The sequence below is a fragment of the Cladophialophora immunda genome, assembly GCF_000835495.1.
Source record: "Cladophialophora immunda strain CBS 83496 unplaced genomic scaffold supercont1.2, whole genome shotgun sequence".
NCBI classification, from domain to species: domain Eukaryota; kingdom Fungi; phylum Ascomycota; class Eurotiomycetes; order Chaetothyriales; family Herpotrichiellaceae; genus Cladophialophora; species Cladophialophora immunda.
Window position 1 is genome coordinate 275,216 of NW_015622542.1, and position 19,213 is coordinate 294,428.

The 19,213-nt window shown below is 53.3% G+C and overlaps 6 protein-coding genes and 1 non-coding gene across 8 annotated transcripts; 3 read left to right on the forward strand and 4 right to left on the reverse strand.

Annotated features, from left to right (window-relative positions):
* Positions 1-370: 370 nt before the first annotated feature.
* Positions 371-2,759, forward strand: PV07_02481 (uncharacterized protein). Its single transcript, XM_016389093.1, has 2 exons — positions 371-633; positions 692-2,759. The coding sequence occupies exons 1-2, from the start codon at positions 436-438 to the stop codon at positions 1,403-1,405; spliced, it is 912 nt and encodes a 303-aa protein (XP_016250995.1). The 5' UTR covers positions 371-435; the 3' UTR covers positions 1,406-2,759.
* Positions 2,760-3,569: 810 nt separating this feature from the next.
* Positions 3,570-5,573, reverse strand: PV07_02482. 2 transcript variants are annotated; one of them, XM_016389094.1, is made up of 4 exons: positions 5,479-5,573; positions 5,321-5,405; positions 5,156-5,221; positions 3,570-5,106 (listed from the first exon to the last, which is right to left on the reverse strand). In XM_016389094.1, exons 1-4 carry the CDS (start codon positions 5,546-5,548, stop codon positions 3,897-3,899), a joined length of 1,431 nt encoding a protein of 476 aa, XP_016250996.1. In that variant the 5' UTR covers positions 5,549-5,573; the 3' UTR covers positions 3,570-3,896. The 2 variants fall into 2 exon arrangements, with proteins under 2 accessions (XP_016250996.1, XP_016250997.1); XM_016389095.1 differs by having other exon boundaries at positions 5,156-5,405.
* A 599-nt stretch (positions 5,574-6,172) lies between these two features.
* PV07_02483 (uncharacterized protein) lies at positions 6,173-12,753 on the forward strand. Its single transcript, XM_016389096.1, has 3 exons — positions 6,173-6,601; positions 6,671-6,899; positions 6,959-12,753. The coding sequence occupies exons 1-3, from the start codon at positions 6,474-6,476 to the stop codon at positions 11,888-11,890; spliced, it is 5,289 nt and encodes a 1,762-aa protein (XP_016250998.1). The 5' UTR covers positions 6,173-6,473; the 3' UTR covers positions 11,891-12,753.
* A 58-nt stretch (positions 12,754-12,811) lies between these two features.
* On the reverse strand, positions 12,812-14,634 carry PV07_02484 (uncharacterized protein). Its single transcript, XM_016389097.1, has one exon. The coding sequence runs from the start codon at positions 14,454-14,456 to the stop codon at positions 13,074-13,076; it is 1,383 nt and encodes a 460-aa protein (XP_016250999.1). The 5' UTR covers positions 14,457-14,634; the 3' UTR covers positions 12,812-13,073.
* Positions 14,635-15,443: 809 nt separating this feature from the next.
* Positions 15,444-17,405, forward strand: PV07_02485 (uncharacterized protein). The gene is made up of 3 exons (XM_016389098.1): positions 15,444-16,140; positions 16,217-16,423; positions 16,514-17,405. The coding sequence occupies exons 1-3, from the start codon at positions 15,775-15,777 to the stop codon at positions 16,643-16,645; spliced, it is 705 nt and encodes a 234-aa protein (XP_016251000.1). The 5' UTR covers positions 15,444-15,774; the 3' UTR covers positions 16,646-17,405.
* On the reverse strand, positions 15,969-18,011 carry PV07_02486 (uncharacterized protein). Its single transcript, XM_016389099.1, has 3 exons — positions 17,809-18,011; positions 17,626-17,748; positions 15,969-17,574 (listed from the first exon to the last, which is right to left on the reverse strand). Exons 1-3 carry the CDS (start codon positions 17,956-17,958, stop codon positions 17,233-17,235), a joined length of 615 nt encoding a protein of 204 aa, XP_016251001.1. The 5' UTR covers positions 17,959-18,011; the 3' UTR covers positions 15,969-17,232.
* A 232-nt stretch (positions 18,012-18,243) lies between these two features.
* On the reverse strand, positions 18,244-18,359 carry PV07_02487. The gene has a single exon (XR_001622140.1). It is a non-coding gene; the product is annotated as a 5S ribosomal RNA (ribosomal RNA).
* Between the last annotated feature and the right edge of the window lie 854 nt (positions 18,360-19,213).

A 19,213-nucleotide genomic window follows, 5' to 3' on the forward strand; every position in this document is an offset into this window, starting at 1 on the left:
CTGCCACCGGCATCAAATGGAACGCACTCTGGCGGCCACTGCAGGCCAACCGATCGACAAGTTTCCTTCTCACTAATGAAATATTATTGGCAAACTCGTGCCGACATTACACAGCAGGCACACTCCAATATCACCCTATAAGCTTCGCGCATGGACAATGCTCAGTATCAAGCCGTTTTGCCCCCCTATTCAGCTCGGCTCCACAAAGGCTACAAGGCCACCTTCAGAGCCTCTATCGTTCCTGGATGAAACATTCACTGCCGATTTAGACAATTCGGCCCCTCTGATCGACGCGGGTTGTGTTGCTGAAAGTCGAAATATATCTGGCTTCTAAGTTAAGTGTCGTTAATTTTATTGATGCTCTTGACCGCCTGTATCTTGACAAGCGTGCCTTTCTGCAATTTCTAGGGTTTCTTTGGCTGTCTTTGAGTGAAAATGCAGTACTGTTGCCCAGCATATCTCGTATTCTTTACCCTATTTCCTCTAGGACTCGCGGCAACCAATGTGTGTTATAACCCAGACGGAACTCAGACGGCGAGAGATACTTATTCCCCATGTTTTCCCAACACCAATGTGACACATTGCTGCCCGGATGGCTCAACTTGTCTAAAGAACGGCCTGTGTCTGATGAAGGTGAGTTGCCAAAATCACCTAGACAGTTAACGGAAGTTGCTTACCATGTCGCTGCCAGAATGACACTACCCTGAACACTGGGCTATGCACGGACAGTACGTGGCAGGATGATGCATGCTTTCCACGATGCCTGACATCCCAACGCAAACCTGGCCCAAGTTCGCTCTATCGCTGCAACAACAGTAAATGGTGTTGTTCGGATGGCGCCTCCAATTCCACATCCTGTTGTCAGGACGCAGGCGTCAAGCTATTCCCAATCATTGCGCACGCAGCCGTGGAAAATGGCTCGGCGTTTCTGCATGGCTACAGCATTGCACCCATTGCTAGCATTATTAGCAACGGAGCGCTCCCATCAACCACCGCTCTGCAGACAGTAACCTTCACGACAGACATATCTGGTTCACTGCTCACCATCACAGCGACAACGACCGGTGACCCCAGCCCTGTTGCTATTGGGGCAGTCTCTAATTCCAACACGGGCTTGAAGACCGGACTGGGTACCGGACTCGGGGTTGGTGTTCCTTTCCTTGCGGTCATCGCCGTCCTTTCGTTTCTCCTCTTTCGAGAGAAGAAGCGCCACCGGGCGACTCTTGAGTCTCTGTCCAGCAATGACGGCTATCCTCTTGTCTCCCCTCAACCAATACTAGCGGCGGGACATTATCAAGTCGCAACTGGCAGCACCAATGACCAATGGCCCTATACCGCACAGCAACCCGCTGAAGTCGATTCGCGGGAAAAGAGGACCACCCCCTTAGAGCTCCCAGCAAAATGAACCCATCAAGTACACGTCAAAAGAGGAATATTAAGATTCCAGCTCGATTCAGAGTGATCTCGAGAAATGCCACATTCCTTAACTCCGCGGCGTATACCTTGGTGGGGGCTGCGAAAAGAACGCGTCCCTTTCGCTGCTGGAGTGAACGCCTGTCGAGCTCAGCTCCGGTGGCGGGACGATCCAACTTGCGTTCCCTCTGCCGCGGGTTCTAGCCTCACTTTCGTTGTTTCGGGCTTCCTGGTTGGAAGTTTGAGCTATAATGCCGTCCATTCCGGCCCTTGACGATTCAGACTCACCCGGCATCTCGATTCTTGATCCCTCTGCCTGCACAGGACTGTATTCTTGTGTGCCACTAGCAGGTATCACTGCAATGGCTACATCCTGGCATGCAAACTTCAAGTTTCTACCTTCGCATTCGAAGCCAATCTCCAGCTCCAGTGTATGTTCAACGGCAGCATTGTATGTCGCGAAATCCGGAACCAGACTCTCTCTTGGTATGCGCAATTGAGTCAACTCGGCGAGGTCGACCTCTGTTTGTGCAGCTATTTCCACTGCACCAGCCCCGTTGGCGCTAAGGGGTAGTGTCTCGCACGGGTAGACTGGGAGTGGCAGCGAACATGTTGTCTTCCGCGAATACGTCTTGCGGGTAGAGGTTGACGGGTGACGTCCGGCTTGAACGTGCGTGTGTTGAATGACCGCGATTTTTAAAGTCTTGATTGTAAGGGCGGTCGCAGTAGACGGGGGATGTGCGCTGGTTGTTGCACGCATTCCCGTGTTGCTCGCAGATCGTCCGCGGAATAATATGCTCATCCTCGAATAGTCTTCTCTGACCTCAATCCTGCGTGGTAAGCGGACAGAGATACTGAGCGAGGATGCAGTGGCCGCTTCGTTGGGGTCCTCACGTTGGAACTTTGAGAACTTCAGGATTCGGGCCATTGGGTTTTCTTGAGAGATGGCGATCTTCCGCCGCGGGATTTGGAAAGATTGGTGACGATGGACATAAAATTGGCCATCCACCCTGCTGTTGGGATTCTGACTCGCAATTGTTCCTGTGACTGTCCGGGGCAGGACGCTGATGGCATGCTTTGTGGTGATTCTTTTGCCCATCGTGGCCGTTGGAGAGCTTGACGGCGGCTTCAACGCCGCTTCGAGGATATAGTCCACCAGACAAGCAAATCCCCGGCAAGTATAAAGCATGGTCGGCGGCAAGGCATGTCTGTGAGCACCTTGGATGGTCCTTTGAACTGCCGGGCACCTCCATGCCACTCTGTCATCGGTGTATTCAGGCACTCTGAACTCAAATGGCCAACTATATACTCCCGCTCTGTGTGTCCATTTCCCTCCGGTATACAAGACGTTCTCGCGCCGAAAGAGGACCTCGCGTGAGTGATAATCGGTGCTTGAGACATTGAGGTCGCCGTAGTTCTGGGTCAGTGTGACACGAGACACGCCGGTGAAGGTGACAACAAGAGAGCCAATGGGCACGGACTCGACCGATGTGAGGTGAATCGTGCCGCTGAGGTGCGAGCCTGGATGATATGGTCCGATCTTAGTAGGAAGCTGGATTGAAAGGGACATGGTCTGGGGCTTTTCGCCTGTGTCTAGAGTTGTCTCCAAAGTAGCGCCTTCAACGTCCTCGTGTAGGGATTTTAGAGAATGCCGCCGCCGTTCATCTGGGAAAGATATCCCTCTCATTCATTGCCGTTGTATCTCATGTGTCGCTGCAGTGCAACCAAGCTTTCATCCATGGCATTCCTCGAAAGTTGTGACCAAGATAAAATCGTCTAATCAGGAAATCCTGCTGAGCGATCTAGCCTCGTCGAGTCGTCCAAGGGCCAACAGCAGCGCGAGCAGAAAGAACCCTGCACGGCCACGGCGGAACGGATCGGTCGTATCCTGTCGTATTCCAGCCCGAACCGTCAACTGACCTTTCCAGCGATCCATCCGCAGATTCCAAGGGGTTCAGAGACGCCGGTTCTTTTTTGAGAAGGCCGGGTCAACCGGCAGAATATGGGAGCGTGAACCGCGGCCATAGGTTTCGGTCGGGTCGCTGGGCAGCATTCACGACATCCATCCTCAGCGGAAGCTGTACCCGAGATATAATTATCGGATGATCTTTGTTTGAGTATCAAGGAGTGGGCGAGGCCTCTGGAAAGATAGGAGAGGGGTTCTCATGCGATTCTCATTCGGATGAATTAGTCTGATGCTTGTACGTATCAACTCGCAATCGCCCTGAACTGTGGATAGTACATTCTACATTGACGCTGCTGCGCGCGACCGTCGTGCCTTTTTCGCCGTCCGCATGAGGTGACTGATCTTAATCGCCAGCATGTCAATCACCAAGCCTGCCCTGAACCACACCTTGAGCTGTTCTCCCAACTGCGCCAGGCCCTTCCGTAACACAACGCCTGGCTGATGGACCAAACCCCCCCTTCGAAGCCTTCCGGGATCCCAAGCCGTAGCGCCGTCGTCGTGAACACATCAACATTCGTTAATATTTCCGTCGCCGCACTGTCTTCGGCACCTCATCTCCATCGTTCTCATACTCCTTCCCCTCGTTGACGTCCTTCTTCCTAAGCGTCCCAACACCATGCCTCACCAGTTCCTGGTCATCCCCGTCCGAGTCCTCAATGTCGTACAGCACCGGCAAGACGAAGCTGTCTTCTTCACCCATCTTTCTCTCCACGGTCAAGATATCGACATCTTCGTCTTCTCTGTCCAAGCGGCGCTTCTGGTGTTCCTCTTGTGGGTACTCGTCGAACTCGTCCTCGCGCTCGATGTACTCGACATTTTCCGTCACTTCGGTGAAGTCAGGTGCCAATGCGGACCACTTTTGCTGTGGCTCGATGCCCCAGATCTGGATACTACCCGTTTCGATGCTCGTGCAGGCCAGGAGAGGACGAGAGGGGTGCCATTCGATGATCGCGGGCTCCTCGCGGTTTTCGAGGATGCGGAGCAGAGAGTTGGTGCGGAGTTCCCAGATGTAGATGTCCTTCTTCATGTATGTGGAGGCGGTCACGTAGTCGGCGATGCCCGTGGAGGAGCTGTGGCTGAACGCGCAATGATTCCAGCGGAGGCGGTTGACGAGGTCCTGGAATTTGTGTTCGACCGTGAGGACGATGTTCTCGGCCAGCGTGGCTGGGTCGCGGTCATGATGCTCATCGCTGCTGCTGGGGTCTGTGTCCGGCGCGGTGGAGGGAGTTATCAGGCTGAGATCAGGCAGATTGATAGTGCGGATGATGCGATCGGTGCTGTTTGCGAGGAGCTGGCGGCCGTTGGTGGTCATGCGCAGCAGAGAGATAAGCCCAGCCGAGATCTTGGTGGAGTGAATGATTTTGCGGGACTCGGTCTCGAGAATGTTGATGTACCCCTTGGAGGTGCCGGTGATGATGTGGTTTCCCAGCACGGAGAAAATGGCCGAGGTCGTGGCTTGTTTGTTCTCGGAGCGAGGGATGCTGTCGCTCAAAGGGGTCGTCGGAAGGACACGCTTGACAGGGATGGCATCGGTGATGTCAACCAAGTAAGGTCGGTCTTCGAAGAGGGATGCGACGAAGAGCTTGTGGTTGTATGGATGGAGTTCCGCTGTGTAGATTGGCGCTTCGAATTTGACGCTTCGGATACGTTCTTGAGTCTGCAAGTCCCAAAGACAGGCTCTACAGTCTTGGGACGCTGACAACAGGTAGCGACCTTCTCTCGACCAGCTGGACAACCTTAGCAGCGCACCGGTGAATCGTAGTGAAGGAGGAGTACCTCAAACTTTGAATCTGCTTCCAGTGACCATGTAGTTTCATAGCAACACCATATGTCTCCATATCCCTTCAGTGAAAATGTTAGTTGTGACCAAGGAACTCGCGAATTCCCTTTCAAGATGCCAAACTCTGCACAAACAGCTTTTTCTGATCAGGGCTCACTGACCAAATGATTACCTTCCCATCCACCCTCCCAGAGGCGAGATAGTCGCCCTTGCGACTGAATCTCAGGGTGGTCGCATGGCCAGATCCTGGATTTGAATCAGTACGGATTTGACAAATTTGCCACTCTTCCATTTCCTGGTGGATTTGAGGTGAACATACTGAGATCATTGGTGAGCGCATCCGGGGAGTCCTGGGCTAATTGAAACGGATCTATCAGTGCCAAATTCATGATGTTTCTGTTGATCTGATGGAGTCTCACGAAAGCGTGGAGGGTTCAAGGCCTCTTGACGAAATGCGTCGATTTCCACATCCGGTACTAGCGCCATGATTAGCGTTGTCACGTGAATGAATGATGGACTGAAAGGAGAAGGTAAGGCGAGGATAGAAAGAAAGGAAAGGGCGACGGCGAGGAGATATTTTGTTGTTAGTCACAGCTTCTACGGCGTCTGTCACTGGGCAGGTGAAGTGAATCCTCTGCGCTACACCAAGACAGTTGCCTAATCTAAGACTAAGAGACTGAAGGCGGCGCGTTCTTCTCTCTCTCAAGCTTTCACGAAGACCGTCTACCACTTATCATACCATCGTATCATCGATATTCTCTCACAGAAGTGACTGAGCGAATCTAGAACGAAGACTCACTTGTTGCTTGCTGCTCCCCCCTGCAAACTTGTAAAGGACTCACTCGTGCCGTGAACACTGGATGAATAAGGTGAGGCTGAAAGGGGGCGAATTCTGCCGCCAAACGCCGCCTTCGCCTCTGGGCTGACTGTCTTGGCGCGGCGCAGGCAGCCGCTGGCCCTTTCAACTCTCAAATTTTGCGCTGGCCTTCTCACCCCTTCCTCATCCTCTTCCTCATCAACAACCCCACCCAAACCATCGTAAAACGATCGCGCCCCCGAATCTACGCGTTCCAGCAGGCGAGCCGATCGCTTTCCAGGAAGTTTTGGATCAAAATCAAGAGAATTGGTCAAGAGCGCAGCTGGAGAAGGACACGGCATTGTTTTGGGCGGCCCGACAGGGCAAAGGTCATCCCTGACCAGCACCGCGCAGCCACCCGTGCAAGCACTGCACTGCGGTCATCCCAGATCGGGACAAAAGAGTAAAGAATCGTCTCACAAGGATACGCGAGATCATCGGGATAACCAACAGCGACCATGGCGAGCCTCAATTTCCCTTACTCGAGCGCGCCTCTGCGCACAGTCGAGGAGATTCAGTTTGGCCTCTTCTCCGCCAAAGAGACCGAGCGCCTCGCCGTCATCGACATCGAATATCCTGAGACGATGTATGTAGAAAATAAAAGACAAAACAATCACTTCCTCTGATCATTGATGTCTAACCCGTGTTTGACCAGGGATGAGCAACGCCTCAGACCTCGCGAGAAAGGTCCGAACGATCCTCATCTCGGAACGATCGATCGCAACTTCAAATGCAGTACTTGTGAAGAAAACATGGCCGAATGCCCTGGTCACTTTGGTGTCATCAAGCTCGCAACTCCAGTCTATCACTATGGCTTTATGAACAAAGTCAAGAAGATCCTGGAGACGGTCTGCCACAACTGTGGCAAGATCAAAGCGCTTGATGTTAGTCTCCCCAGCGCCTTTTCTCCTCTTTCTCACTGCTAATCTGGATGAAAATGCAGACCGAAGAATTTCGACATGCAATCTCGATCCGAGACCGAAAGCGCCGCTTCGAAGCAGTGTGGCGACTTAGTAAGCCTCGAAACGTTTGCGAAGCCGATCCCATTGAAGACCCCGATCAGCCTTTGAAAGGACCCCCCCAGCCTAAGCATGGCGGTTGTGGCAATGCACAACCTGACATCCGAAGAACTGGATTACAGTTGTGGGCGACCTGGAAACCACGAAAAGGCGAGGATGATGAAGATGTGACACCCGACAAGAAGCGGATCTTTCCGCAGGACGCTCTCAACACTTTCCGTACCCTGACCGACGAGACCTTGGACATGATGGGCCTCAGTCTTGATTATGCCCGCCCTGAGTGGATGATCTTGTCTGCGCTCCCCGTCCCTCCTCCGCCTGTCCGGCCCAGTATCAGCGTCGATGGTAGCGGCCAAGGCCAACGCGGTGAAGACGACCTCACCTTCAAGTTGGGTGACATTATTCGTGCAAATCAAGCTGTATTGCGGACTGAAGTTGACGGCACACCTGACCACATCAAGGTCGATCTTTGTGATCTCCTGCAATACCACATTGCCACCTATATGGACAATGAGATTGCTGGTCTAGACAAAGCGCAGCACAAGAGTGGTCGACCCATCAAGTCAATTCGTGCTCGGCTCAAGGGGAAGGAAGGCAGACTGCGCCAGAACTTGATGGGAAAGCGTGTCGACTTCTCTGCTCGTACTGTCATCACTGGTGACCCCAATCTGTCTCTTGACGAAGTTGGTGTTCCGCGAAGCATTGCTCGCACCTTGACCTACCCGGAAAGAGTCACGCCCTTCACAATTGACCGGCTGAGACGCCTCGTCAAGAACGGGCCTAATGACCATCCTGGTGCGCGCTACGTCATTCGAGATACTGGAGAACGAATTGATCTCCGACACCACAAACGTGCTGGAGAGATGACTCTTCAGTATGGCTGGATCGTCGAGCGCCACATCCAAGACGGCGATGTCATTCTCTTCAACCGTCAACCGTCTCTCCACAAGGAGTCTATGATGGGCCATCGTGTCAGAGTCATGCCTTACTCGACCTTCCGACTCAACCTTTCTGTCACTACGCCTTACAATGCTGATTTCGATGGTGACGAAATGAACTTGCACGTTCCTCAGAGCGAAGAATCTCGAGCTGAGCTCGCCAATCTTTGCATGGTACCTCTCAACATTGTGTCACCACAACGTAATGCTCCTCTCATGGGTATCATTCAAGACACCCTCTGCGGTATTTACAAGATTTGCCGTCGTGATGTCTTCTTGACAAAAGATCAAGTCATGAACGTCATGCTATGGGTTCCTGACTGGGATGGGGTGATTCCTCAACCAGCTATCATCAAGCCTACGCCTCGCTGGACGGGCAAGCAGATGATCAGCATGGTGCTCCCACCTGCGCTCAACCTCGAGAGGCTTGATGCTAAAGGCGAAGACCCGTATGTACCAACCAACGATACTGGGCTCATGGTGCTTGAGGGCAATCTCATGTTCGGCTTATTCAGCAAGAAATTTGTCGGCACTAGTGCTGGCGGCGTCATTCATACAATTTGCAACGAATTCGGACACGACACCGCACGGGCGTTCTTCAATGGCGCGCAGACCGTGGTCAATTACTGGCTTCTCCATAACGGGTTCAGTATCGGTATTGGTGACACAGTACCCGACCCTGACACTGTCCAAAAGATCCAAGATGCTGTTGATACCAAGAAGGCAGAGGTCGACGACATCACAAAGAAGGCGTACAACGAAGAGCTTGAGCCTTCTCCTGGTATGAACGTTCGTCAAACCTTCGAAAGTAAAGTGATGAATTCTCTGAATCAGGCTCGTGATCAAGCCGGTGCTGCAACTGAAAACAGTTTGAAGGATCTGAACAACGCCATCACCATGGCTCGTGCCGGTTCGAAAGGTTCTACTATCAACATTGCTCAGATGACGGCCATCGTCGGTCAGCAGGCGGTGGAGGGCAAACGTATTCCTTTCGGCTTCAAGTACCGCACGCTGCCTCATTTCGCGAAGGACGATTACTCTGCTCCTTCGAGAGGCTTCGTTGAAAACTCGTATCTTCGTGGATTGACTCCCACAGAGTTCTTCTTCCACGCCATGGCTGGTCGTGAGGGTCTTATTGATACTGCTGTCAAGACCGCCGAAACTGGCTACATCCAACGTCGGCTTGTCAAAGCTCTCGAGGAGGTCACTGTCAAGTATGACTCCACTGTCCGTGACTCGCGAGGGAACGTGGTTCAATTCATCTATGGCGAGGATGGCCTAGATGGTGCTCATATCGAGAACCAAAAGGTCGATATCATCACGATGTCTGACAAGGCCTTCAACGACCGCTACATGGTAGACATCATGAGCGGAGACATCTCCATGTGGAAGGGCAGATTGCTTCAGGCAAGAGAACTCCAAGGTGACACCGAACTGCAAGAGATGTTTGATGAGGAGTACGAAGCTCTGCGAAAGTCTCAAGATTTCTTGCGAAAGATGGGTAAAGGCACCGAAGACTCGATGCAGCTGCCTCTCAACATCGGGCGTATCATCGACCAAGCTCAGAAAAATTTCAAGATCCGCCGTGGCGACAAAACTGACCTCGACCCCCGTCATGCGCTTACTGCTGTGAAGCAGTTACTGGAGAGACTTGTTGTCGTGCGTGGAGAAGATCCGATCTCGAAAGAGGCCCAGGACAATGCAACGCTCTTGCTGAAGGCACAACTCCGCTCACGGCTTGCCTACAAGCGGCTTGTTCTTGAACATGGCGTCAACAGATTGGCTTTCGACAATATTGTCGGAGCTGTTGAGAGTCGATTCATTGCCGCACATGCAAATCCAGGCGAGATGGTTGGAGTCTTGGCCGCCCAGTCCATTGGTGAACCTGCAACCCAGATGACTTTGAATACTTTCCACTTTACTGGTGTGTCGGCGAAGAACGTCACTCTGGGTGTGCCCCGTCTCAAGGAAATTTTGAACGTCTCTCAGAACATACGCACCCCGTCGATGACTGTCTATCAGCTTCCAGAAAATACTGGTGACAAGGAAGCGGCCAAGCTACTGCGAAGTCGTGTGCAGCATACCAATTTGCGCTCCGTGGCCGAGACCTGCGAACTGTGGTATGATCCCGATATTCAGAGCACTATCATTCCCGAAGATCTAGACATGGTCGAATCGTACTTCATCATTCCTGAAGATACCGATCAAGATCTGGCGCTACACTCCAAGTGGCTGCTTCGTATCACTCTCAGCCGCGCGAGACTTCTGGACAAGGGGCTCAACATTACAGACGTCGCATCAAGGATTAAAGCGACCTACGGCAAGGATCTCTCGGTCATCTTCAGCGATATCAATGCCGACGAGCAGATCATCCGTATCCGTCTTGTCCAGAATTACGGAAAGGACGAGGATGACGAGCGCAAAGAGGATGATGAAGTTCTCCGACGCTTCTTGAACGAAATGCTTGACCACCTGACCTTCCACGGTGTTCCCGGCGTGTCAAGAGCCTTCATCGATCAGAAGAGTCGTGCAATCATTAGCGATGACGGCTCTGTGTACATGGCAAAGAGCGATCCTCGGTGCAATGAATACGTGCTAGAAACTACTGGCAGTTCTTTCGCAAAGGTTCTTGCCATTGAAGGAGTCGACACCGCTCGCACGTATACCAACCGGTTCACGGAAATCTTCGAAGTTCTCGGGATCGAGGCTACTCGTGCTGCTATTCTGCGTGAGTTGACCCAGGTGTTGTCGTTTGATGGTTCTTATGTCAACGCCCGCCACTTGGGTATTCTGTGTGACGTGATGACCGCACGCGGCTATGTCATGGCTGTCACTCGTCACGGCATCAACAAGTCCGATACTGGCGCACTGATGAGATGTTCCTTCGAACAGACTGTCGAGATCTTGCTCGAGGCGGCCGCAGCTGGCGAACTGGACGATTGCAAAGGTGTCTCTGAAAACCTGATTCTGGGTCAACCTGCACCCGTTGGTACAGGAACGATGGAGATCCTTCTCGATCAGAGCATGCTGTCTACCGTTGTCACGGACAATGCCAACCTTGGACTTGGTGGTGCCATCGGCGTCAAAGGCTCGCAGCAACTCCTCGACGGTGCTGCTACTCCTTACGATACCGGCTCACCAATGCAAGACGGTGGATATCTTGGCTCTCCAGATTACGGAGCGTCCTTCTCTCCTATCGCAGCTTCTGGTTCGGAAACTCCAGGAGGATTCACAGACTACCAGCCTGGGTTCGGCGGAGCTGGAGGATTCAGTCCCTACGGTTCGCGCAGCCCTGGTGGGTACTCGCCTGCCAGTCCGTTTGGTGGTACCAGCCCAAGTTCCCCTGGCTTCTCGCCCACTGCTGGCTATTCGCCAACATCTCCGATGTTTGGCGCAACGAGCCCTGGCTTCGGGCCAACGTCACCATCCTTCTCGCCGGCAAGCCCTGCTTTTACTCCGACGTCGCCTGCATACTCGCCAACCTCTCCTGGCTACCAAGCGTCGCCTACTTCGCCGAGCTACTCACCGACGTCACCCAACTACTCGCCTACATCTCCAGCTTATGGATCACCAACCTCTCCAAGCTACTCACCAACTTCTCCGGCTTTCAGTCCCACATCGCCTACGTCGCCTACGTCACCTGTGTACAGTCCGACGTCACCGATGTATAGCCCGACAAGTCCCATGTATGGTGGTAGTGGCAATAAGCAGTCTCCGACGTCACCAAGCTACTCTCCCACTTCGCCTACCTACAGTCCGACCAGCCCAACGTCTCCGACCAGTCCATCGTATTCTCCCACGAGTCCGATGTACAATGCTTCCCCCAGAAGCCCACCGGCTCGGTCGACGTCGGCTACCAGTCCACAATACTCTCCGAACAGCCCACAGTATTCTCCAACTTCTCCAAAGGAGGACTGAGTCCTCTTTGTACTATCATATGACTCGGATGTTATCCCGAAATAAAAAAAACTTCAGACACTGGGCGAGTGACGGATCCATTAAGTTGACCTTCTGTCTTCGACTCCCATTCTGACACGGCGGTGATATCTTCTTAATGCAACTTTCTTACGGCCACTAAATTGTCACCTGCGGGAAAAGAGGAGGCTCACTGTTTGAGTGCTCTCCGCATTATTCTCTCCGGCCACAATGTGTTTCACAAGGCACAAACACGTCAACATTAGCGACGGCGTTGGATGGTTTTTGACTTGTTTCTTTATCGGATCGATTTGCTCTTTCACATGAAATGGGATGGTTAGACACATTTTTCGACGAATGAAGACTCTTTTCCTTCCGAAAATGAATGTGCTTAGGGGGTGGCATGGGACAGGGGAGAAGAGAATATGACCTGGTGGAGGCCACAGTATGATGCGGGACTGGCCACTGAAGAGCGTGAGGAGCAGCTTTGTCGATGCTTCAAACCCTGATGGGAGACGGGCGTGACAGTCGAGAGGGGATGAACCACCGATGGCTGGTTTGAGGAAAAGTTTGCAATTGTACTCTAAGATAAACATAGAATGTTATTCGCAGGGTGGAGACATGGTGATGGACGGCCAACAAGGCAGCAGGGGAGATTGATTCGCACAGACAAATATGCTTGCAGCTGAAACAGTCCACACGTTTGCAACTGGCGCGTTCCAATCGTTTTTGTAATTAGCAGTGCTTGCGGCTGACGAGACTGGGCTTGGGAGAAAGCAACGGTTACGTGCTTTGTGAGAATGTCCCTCCCTTTACGGGTCGAGACACTTGAGAGGTAGAAATAATGACAATGACTATGGTTCATGGGTGTGTCTTCATTGTTTAGTCATCGAGTACGTGGATTTTCATATTTATCTATCTATCCAAGTCTTATATCTATTGTCGGCACCATCGCCGCTCATATGCAGTCTTGCGCGTCATAAAGAGATATAAAACCACCTGACGAGGCTGAGGCTGACAAGGCTGGACCCTCCCTCGCTCACACTCTCTCCCAGCGCCAGAACCACCCACCAACAAACGCCACAGCTTTCCTCGACCCAAACACTCTACTCCTTGATGCATGCACGACCGAATGGTCGTCTGTGAAGAAAACAAACACGAACAAAACAAGCCATCACGCCCTGTTTCAAAGCTTTGTCACGACGACTCGGAAGTTGAACATGCAGCTGGGCAGGGCATCGGTGTTGTCCATGGCGAGGAAGGAGTCGAAATCGACGGTCCCGCCGCCGCCGCCGCCGTTGCAGGCCTGGGCGTTGGCGACCATGGCGTTGATGTCCATGCCGGCGGTGTCCTGCAGGGCGAAGATGTCGTTGCCCTGCTGGGCGCTGTCGATGACGTCGCCGTTGCTGTGGTCGATGCCGTTGATGCGGAACAGGGCGCAGCCTCCCGCGACCGTGAAGCCGTTCTCGGCCCGGCACACGACGCCCGGCTGGCCCGGCGGGTCCTCGAGCGCCGCCGTGTCGACGGTCACGTCGTAGCCCATGGTGCTGAGCACGGCGCTGACGATCCAGTTCTGCAGCTGCGTCTGCATCTGCGCCGCCAGGTCGGCGCGCTGCGGCACGTCGTCCAGGAACACGCCGTGGTACGCGTTGAGGAAGGCGAAAGTGCTCTCGACGGCCGACGCGTCCGCAATCAGCTGTGGGTCCTGGTTGGCGCCGAAGACCTGGGCCAGGATGTTCTGCAGCCGGGTCTGCGTGCCCGTGACGACGTTGGCCAGCTGCTGGGTCAGCTGGGCCTCGGTGGCCGTCACCTCCTGGTCGATGGCCGCGTTGTCCTGCGCGATGCTGGCAATGTCCTCGGAGTCGTCCTCCAGGTCCGACTTGGTGGCCTTGATGACCAGCCGGATCTTCTTCATGAAGGTCGTCGCCGCCTTGATCTCGCCCCCGATCGGCAGGATGTCCGTCACCAGGTCGGCGATCAGCGAGAAGATGGCCGGGCCGATGGGCTGCTTTTTGGGCGCCAGCGCGCCGACCATGGTGTTGATGAAGTTGGCATTGGTGATGGCCGTCGCCGCGTCCTGGATGGCGTCGTGGTGGTTCTGCAGCCCCTGCCACAGGTTGACGTAGTTCTGCACCACGAACCCGGCCTCGGGCCCCACGAAGTTGGCGCAGAAGCTCCCCTGCAGCCCGTCGAAGACGCAGTCGGTCGCCGCGTCCGGGTTGTTCAGCGTCGGCACCGTGCACGTGGTGCTCCCAAACGTCGAGCAGTCGAAGTCGTCAAACGGGTTCTGCGTCGGCGTGTTCTGCGACACGAAGAACTTGGGGAAGTTGTCCGCCGTGCCGAACTGGTTGATGGTCCCGGCCAGGAAGTTGTCGATGCCAAACGCGTCCCAGTTGGCTTTGGTGAGGTCGCCGGCGCCGCAGGCCGTGACTGGGGTGGTCGAGACGAAGCACGGAGTCGTATCTCGCTCGGCCAGAAAGATTCTCGCTGTTCCATTGTCGGTTGCTTGGGCGCCAACGACGGCGACGGCTGCAGCAGCCACTGAGGCCACCGCCACTGACGCGAGCATGGCTGGAGGGTTTATGCACCACACAGTCTGGCTCGGTGTTTCGGGGGGCCAGGCAAGTTCACCATCTGGGACGGAACGGAATGGGACGGGGGTGGGATGTGATCAGGAGTAGGTAGGTAGGTATATGAGAGATACTGGCCTGGGTCCTCGCATCATGTATGGTACGTCCCCATTTGCATCTCTGTCTCTCTCTCTCTTGTGCATTTCCTCAACCCGGTAACAGCAACTGCTTTCTTGGGATCCTTTGGGGCATCCGGGTGGGATTTGAGTTTGCCCCCTCAAATCTCTCAGCCTCACGGACTTAATGCACCCGGCAAAGAGACACAATGCGAGCAGACCGGCATAGAGGAGGGAGTGGAGTTCCTTACATAACAGACCACAAGCGAGAGCTCTAGACTCTGGTGCTGACGGTGGCACCGAGGCTGTCCTCCTCTGAGCACCAGATTATACTCACATCTCGGGGCTCATTTTGATTACAACGACGAGTGGGATTTGCGGCAAAACAAAAGAAGTGCTCAATTTTCTCTCTAACCACCACGTAGCCGAAAGGATCTTACACGAACAATTCCCATAAGCCCACAGCCCGACCCTTTGGAAATGCTCACTCTGTTACATCGTCTATTATACGACATCCCAGTCCCCATGGGGGCGATAAGGCGCCACAGCTGGAAGAGCCTTGGGGGCCTTAAGTAGTGCTTAGCAATATGCTTCAACTCCTTCCAGCCTCGCCTCTCTGACCATTGGGCATTAGGTGCATGCTGTAGTATTTGTACGTAGGAGGATTTTTAATCTTGGCGTCTGCATACCTACGAGGCTAATGGTGGCCGTAGTCGTACTCGGTACCGAGTACTACTACGCTGGGTTAGGTGGCTCCAGAGGTCCCTGATTACAGCAGCGTATCTACCGAGTACTTCCCGTTCCCGCCTCCCTTGAGGATCCTACGAGGAATAGAGTTGTGCGAGCAAGTTTACTGCATGTGGATAATAACTCTTCCTTACGGCTGAGAGATGAACCCCTTTAACTACCAAAGATTCAAACAGTCAAATCCTGACAGTCGGGGAGGTGGCCATTTGCCCCTCGGGGAAAAGGCACATTACGTTGAAGATATCGACGGGACCGCCAGTTTGTTTGTTGTTCTCGTTGCATGAGCTCCCACTTCAGCCGGCGCGTCTTCTTTCCATTGCTGGGTGGCAAAGAACAATCCCACGAGGCTACCTCGGCATCAATCTCCCTAGATCTTCAGGTTATCCTGACCAGCATCGTCGACAGCATCTCTTCCCTCCAGACCTTCGAGTGATTCACTGTCCCCAGCATCATCATGGAACCGCTCCGGCACCTGGTCCTGCCAAGCCGACACAGTGTAGAGCAACACACGTTCACGCAACATACGCCCACGCACGAACAGGTCCGCAAGGCCCAACGACAGGCAAGAGCTGTTCCGAATGTTTGTCGCGTGCTTGTCAGAATCATAGCGCTGGCAGTCGCGGCGTCCATTATCGGCGTGCTCGCCCATGCCGCGGCGGTATGGTTCACAACCCGAAATGTGGTGCAGCAGCAACCGAGCGGCATGCGCCAGCGCGCGTGGCCGAATCATATCGACGTCTGGCCAACCTGGGTGATGCTCGGCGCTGCTGTCATCGCGGTGATTGTGCAGATCCTTTCGCTGCTTACATTCTGTGGAGGGGTGAGTTGCTGTTGATCACATCTTTTGGCACAACATGGTCCAAAACCGCACACAGTTATTGACCAACACTGCTTAGGTCCGTCGGCTGCGTGAGACCCACCTGCACACCTGGGCCGTCTTCTTCACGTCCTTGCTTGGAATCGCGGCGTGGGTTGCTGCAGCTGTGTACTTCAAATGGCAGGATAACGAGGGCAAGAAGAGCTGGGACTTGTGGTCCTGGTCGTGCACCCACAAGTCTCTCAAAAATGGAAAGATGTCCTTTGAGACCATGTGCGTTGAAATGGTAAGCCTACAAAGTCCCTAATTGGTGCCGGGAGATGCATCCGGCAGAGGAATGGAGCAGAACGGCGCTGACGCATTTCGGCTTGTACAGAAATACACCTTTTACGCTTCGATTGTGGTCGCCGCTTTTGAAATCGCAAGCTTGGCAATCTTTGGGTATACACTCGTGCGCCTTCGTAGAGAGGGACCTGGTTACAGTAAGATCAATGTGTCGCATATTTGATTTTGTGAGGAGCGGGAGAGACGGGTGTCTGCATGGACTCCTCTACGTGACACGTGAAGTTGGGAGGAGTTGATGCGTCCAAGGAAGCAAGACGCACATCGGCTCGCCGCAGCGTTATGGAGTAATGGCGATTGTCCTGAATATATTGAGTGGTAATCGGGCAGTCATGACGAGATAGCCCAGGCGAGCCTCAGTGGTACGGTCAGCCCGGCTCTGACGTGCAAAGGGTTCCATGGCTGGGAAAAGCATCAAGACGCCGGAGAACCTGTGCAGAAACATCGAGTAACTTCAAGGTTCGAGGCGGATTGCCCAGCCTCCGGAGATCTCTCAACCGAGGGTTTCTCATATGCGCAGCATGTGAGATCTGGATGTTGTTTTGAAGATTCGACTATGGGTTCTCAATGAAGAGATGGTTGTGGTATTGTTCTTGTGTGGTGACGGTGATGGCGCCAGGACCCGAAGCAGGTGAAGGCACTGCAAAACTGCGACGCTGGCATCGAATGTTGCCTGCCAGAACCAAGGTGCGACGAAGTCGAGCGGCTAAAGGACATTCTGAGGGTCCGATGGAGCAATCATCTCATAGACATTCACGTTGCACCCCGAAGAGCCATGAGTCCAAGAATCTGGACCTCGAGGTTTTTGGTTTCATCGACGACCTCGCTGCTGCTCGCCCCGGAGATGCCATTAACGGACTTGGCTGAGCGACCACCTGAGGTGGCAGAGTTGAGTTTATAAATCTTTCTGATTCTGTCAATGTCCGCGACCTTGCGAAAGATGGCATCATCGAAGGCGGTCGCTTGGCCTTGGATGTGCGTTGATAGATGTTGAGTGACACTGTCAATGGTCACTTCCGGAGTCGTGGCGACCTTCAGAACGAGTAGATCGCTAGTCGATTCGCTGACTCCGAATCTACGAAAGGCTTCGCCAATCTGCATTTGCCTTTTAGTGTTGCTTTACTTGAAGGTCTAGCCTGAACTTACATTGTTGTTCGGGCTGAGCGAGAACACAATCTCTGAGTGAATGTTCCGTGACCTCAGTCTTTCATTTAGGTAGTCGTTCATGGCGCGGAAGGCCGCAGCAAGCACATGGCTGGCAGAGACAACCTGCAAGGAGAAGAACGAGGTCAACAGTCGGAAGCCGTAGAGACTGGATCGTGGACTTACCATTCTCGCATCAATGAAAGCATATTCGAAGTCCGAGTTGCCTGCCAGCAGCTGTTCCTTGAGGAAAGGCGCATTTTGCACATCCGTGTACATGGCAACATAGAGGGCCAATTCCGGTGGCATATGAGCCAGCTGGATGATTTCGACCATGTTTGAGCGACTCCAAGAAAGCTCTCTTGATGCCTATGGAAGGTGGTCACTCTTGAACTCCTCGAGGAGGCAAGACGCCAACTAACTTTGAAGTCAAACGAATCCCACATTTTCTCTTGGCGCTGACATAAGCATCTTCAGCCTTTCCGCCACAGCCTCGCGCCCTCACCACAAACCGAACAAACGCTCCTCCATACCTTGAATTACACCCATCAACCCCAAGAGAGCCAATTTGTGATCAAAAAAAATCAAGAAAGATGTATGGCAGAGCGTTAAAAAAACAAAAACAATCAACAGTCAGGATTCCCACCTGGTCACCCACGGTAGTACTAACTAACCGGCATGTGGCTTAAGTACGGCTGAGCGAACGGGAAGCCCTGTTTTCCACATCCTATGGTCGATTGCGAGAGATTCTGTACAACAATAAGTTATAACTGTAATGTTGACTCCTTTCCCCCATTCAAAAGGCGTGTCCCAGGGAAGCTGTCTTGGGCCAATCTGATCATCAAATCCTATTTTCTGCGACTGTCACTCTCGCCACCGTAGTGACCACTTTTGTCTTTCACATCAGCGTCCTCGCCGTGGTTCGCGCACACCCAGAGACGATTATGAGGATCCCAATTGTGACCATTTTTTGGGAAGGGCTGGAGTGGGAGGCATCCGTGTCCGCTGTCCTCCGAAATCTGTGATGAGCTTTATTTAGACCAGCATTGTACCACTCCTTCATGGGCATTCCTCCTTGAGGAACGACTTGTTGAGTCTGGAGGGAAGATGCCGATATTCAATCTCACAGCCATGAACTATGGCTGATGACAAGACTAGCCTTCAGAGGGTATCATCATGGTATCTAGGCTCCAATTGTTCAGAGCCATGTTTTCCGCCAGTCGTCTTGTCAAGTCATCGTCCCAAAAGAATAAGTGCTGGCTAATGTATACCGCTCGATTCGTATCCTTTACTTCATTGTTCGATAGTCTCCACAGCCGCTGAGCAAGGCCACCCCCGGGAGAGTCTGAGAGGCGAGTGGCTGTTAGAACTGTCGCCACCCATATCAGGGCCTGCTGCACAATCGGACAAGCGCTGAGTGAGGACTGGGGGAAAAGCATGTGCATCAAATCGCTCCGACATGCGAGTGCCAGACAGCTGGTACGGTGGAGGGCGTCGGCCACCATAGCAACAGGTGCGCGAAGTACTTGACATATGTGCTCCGAGTAAGTAAAAAGGCCAACAAGAAGTATTTCATCAAGCGTGCTAAGGG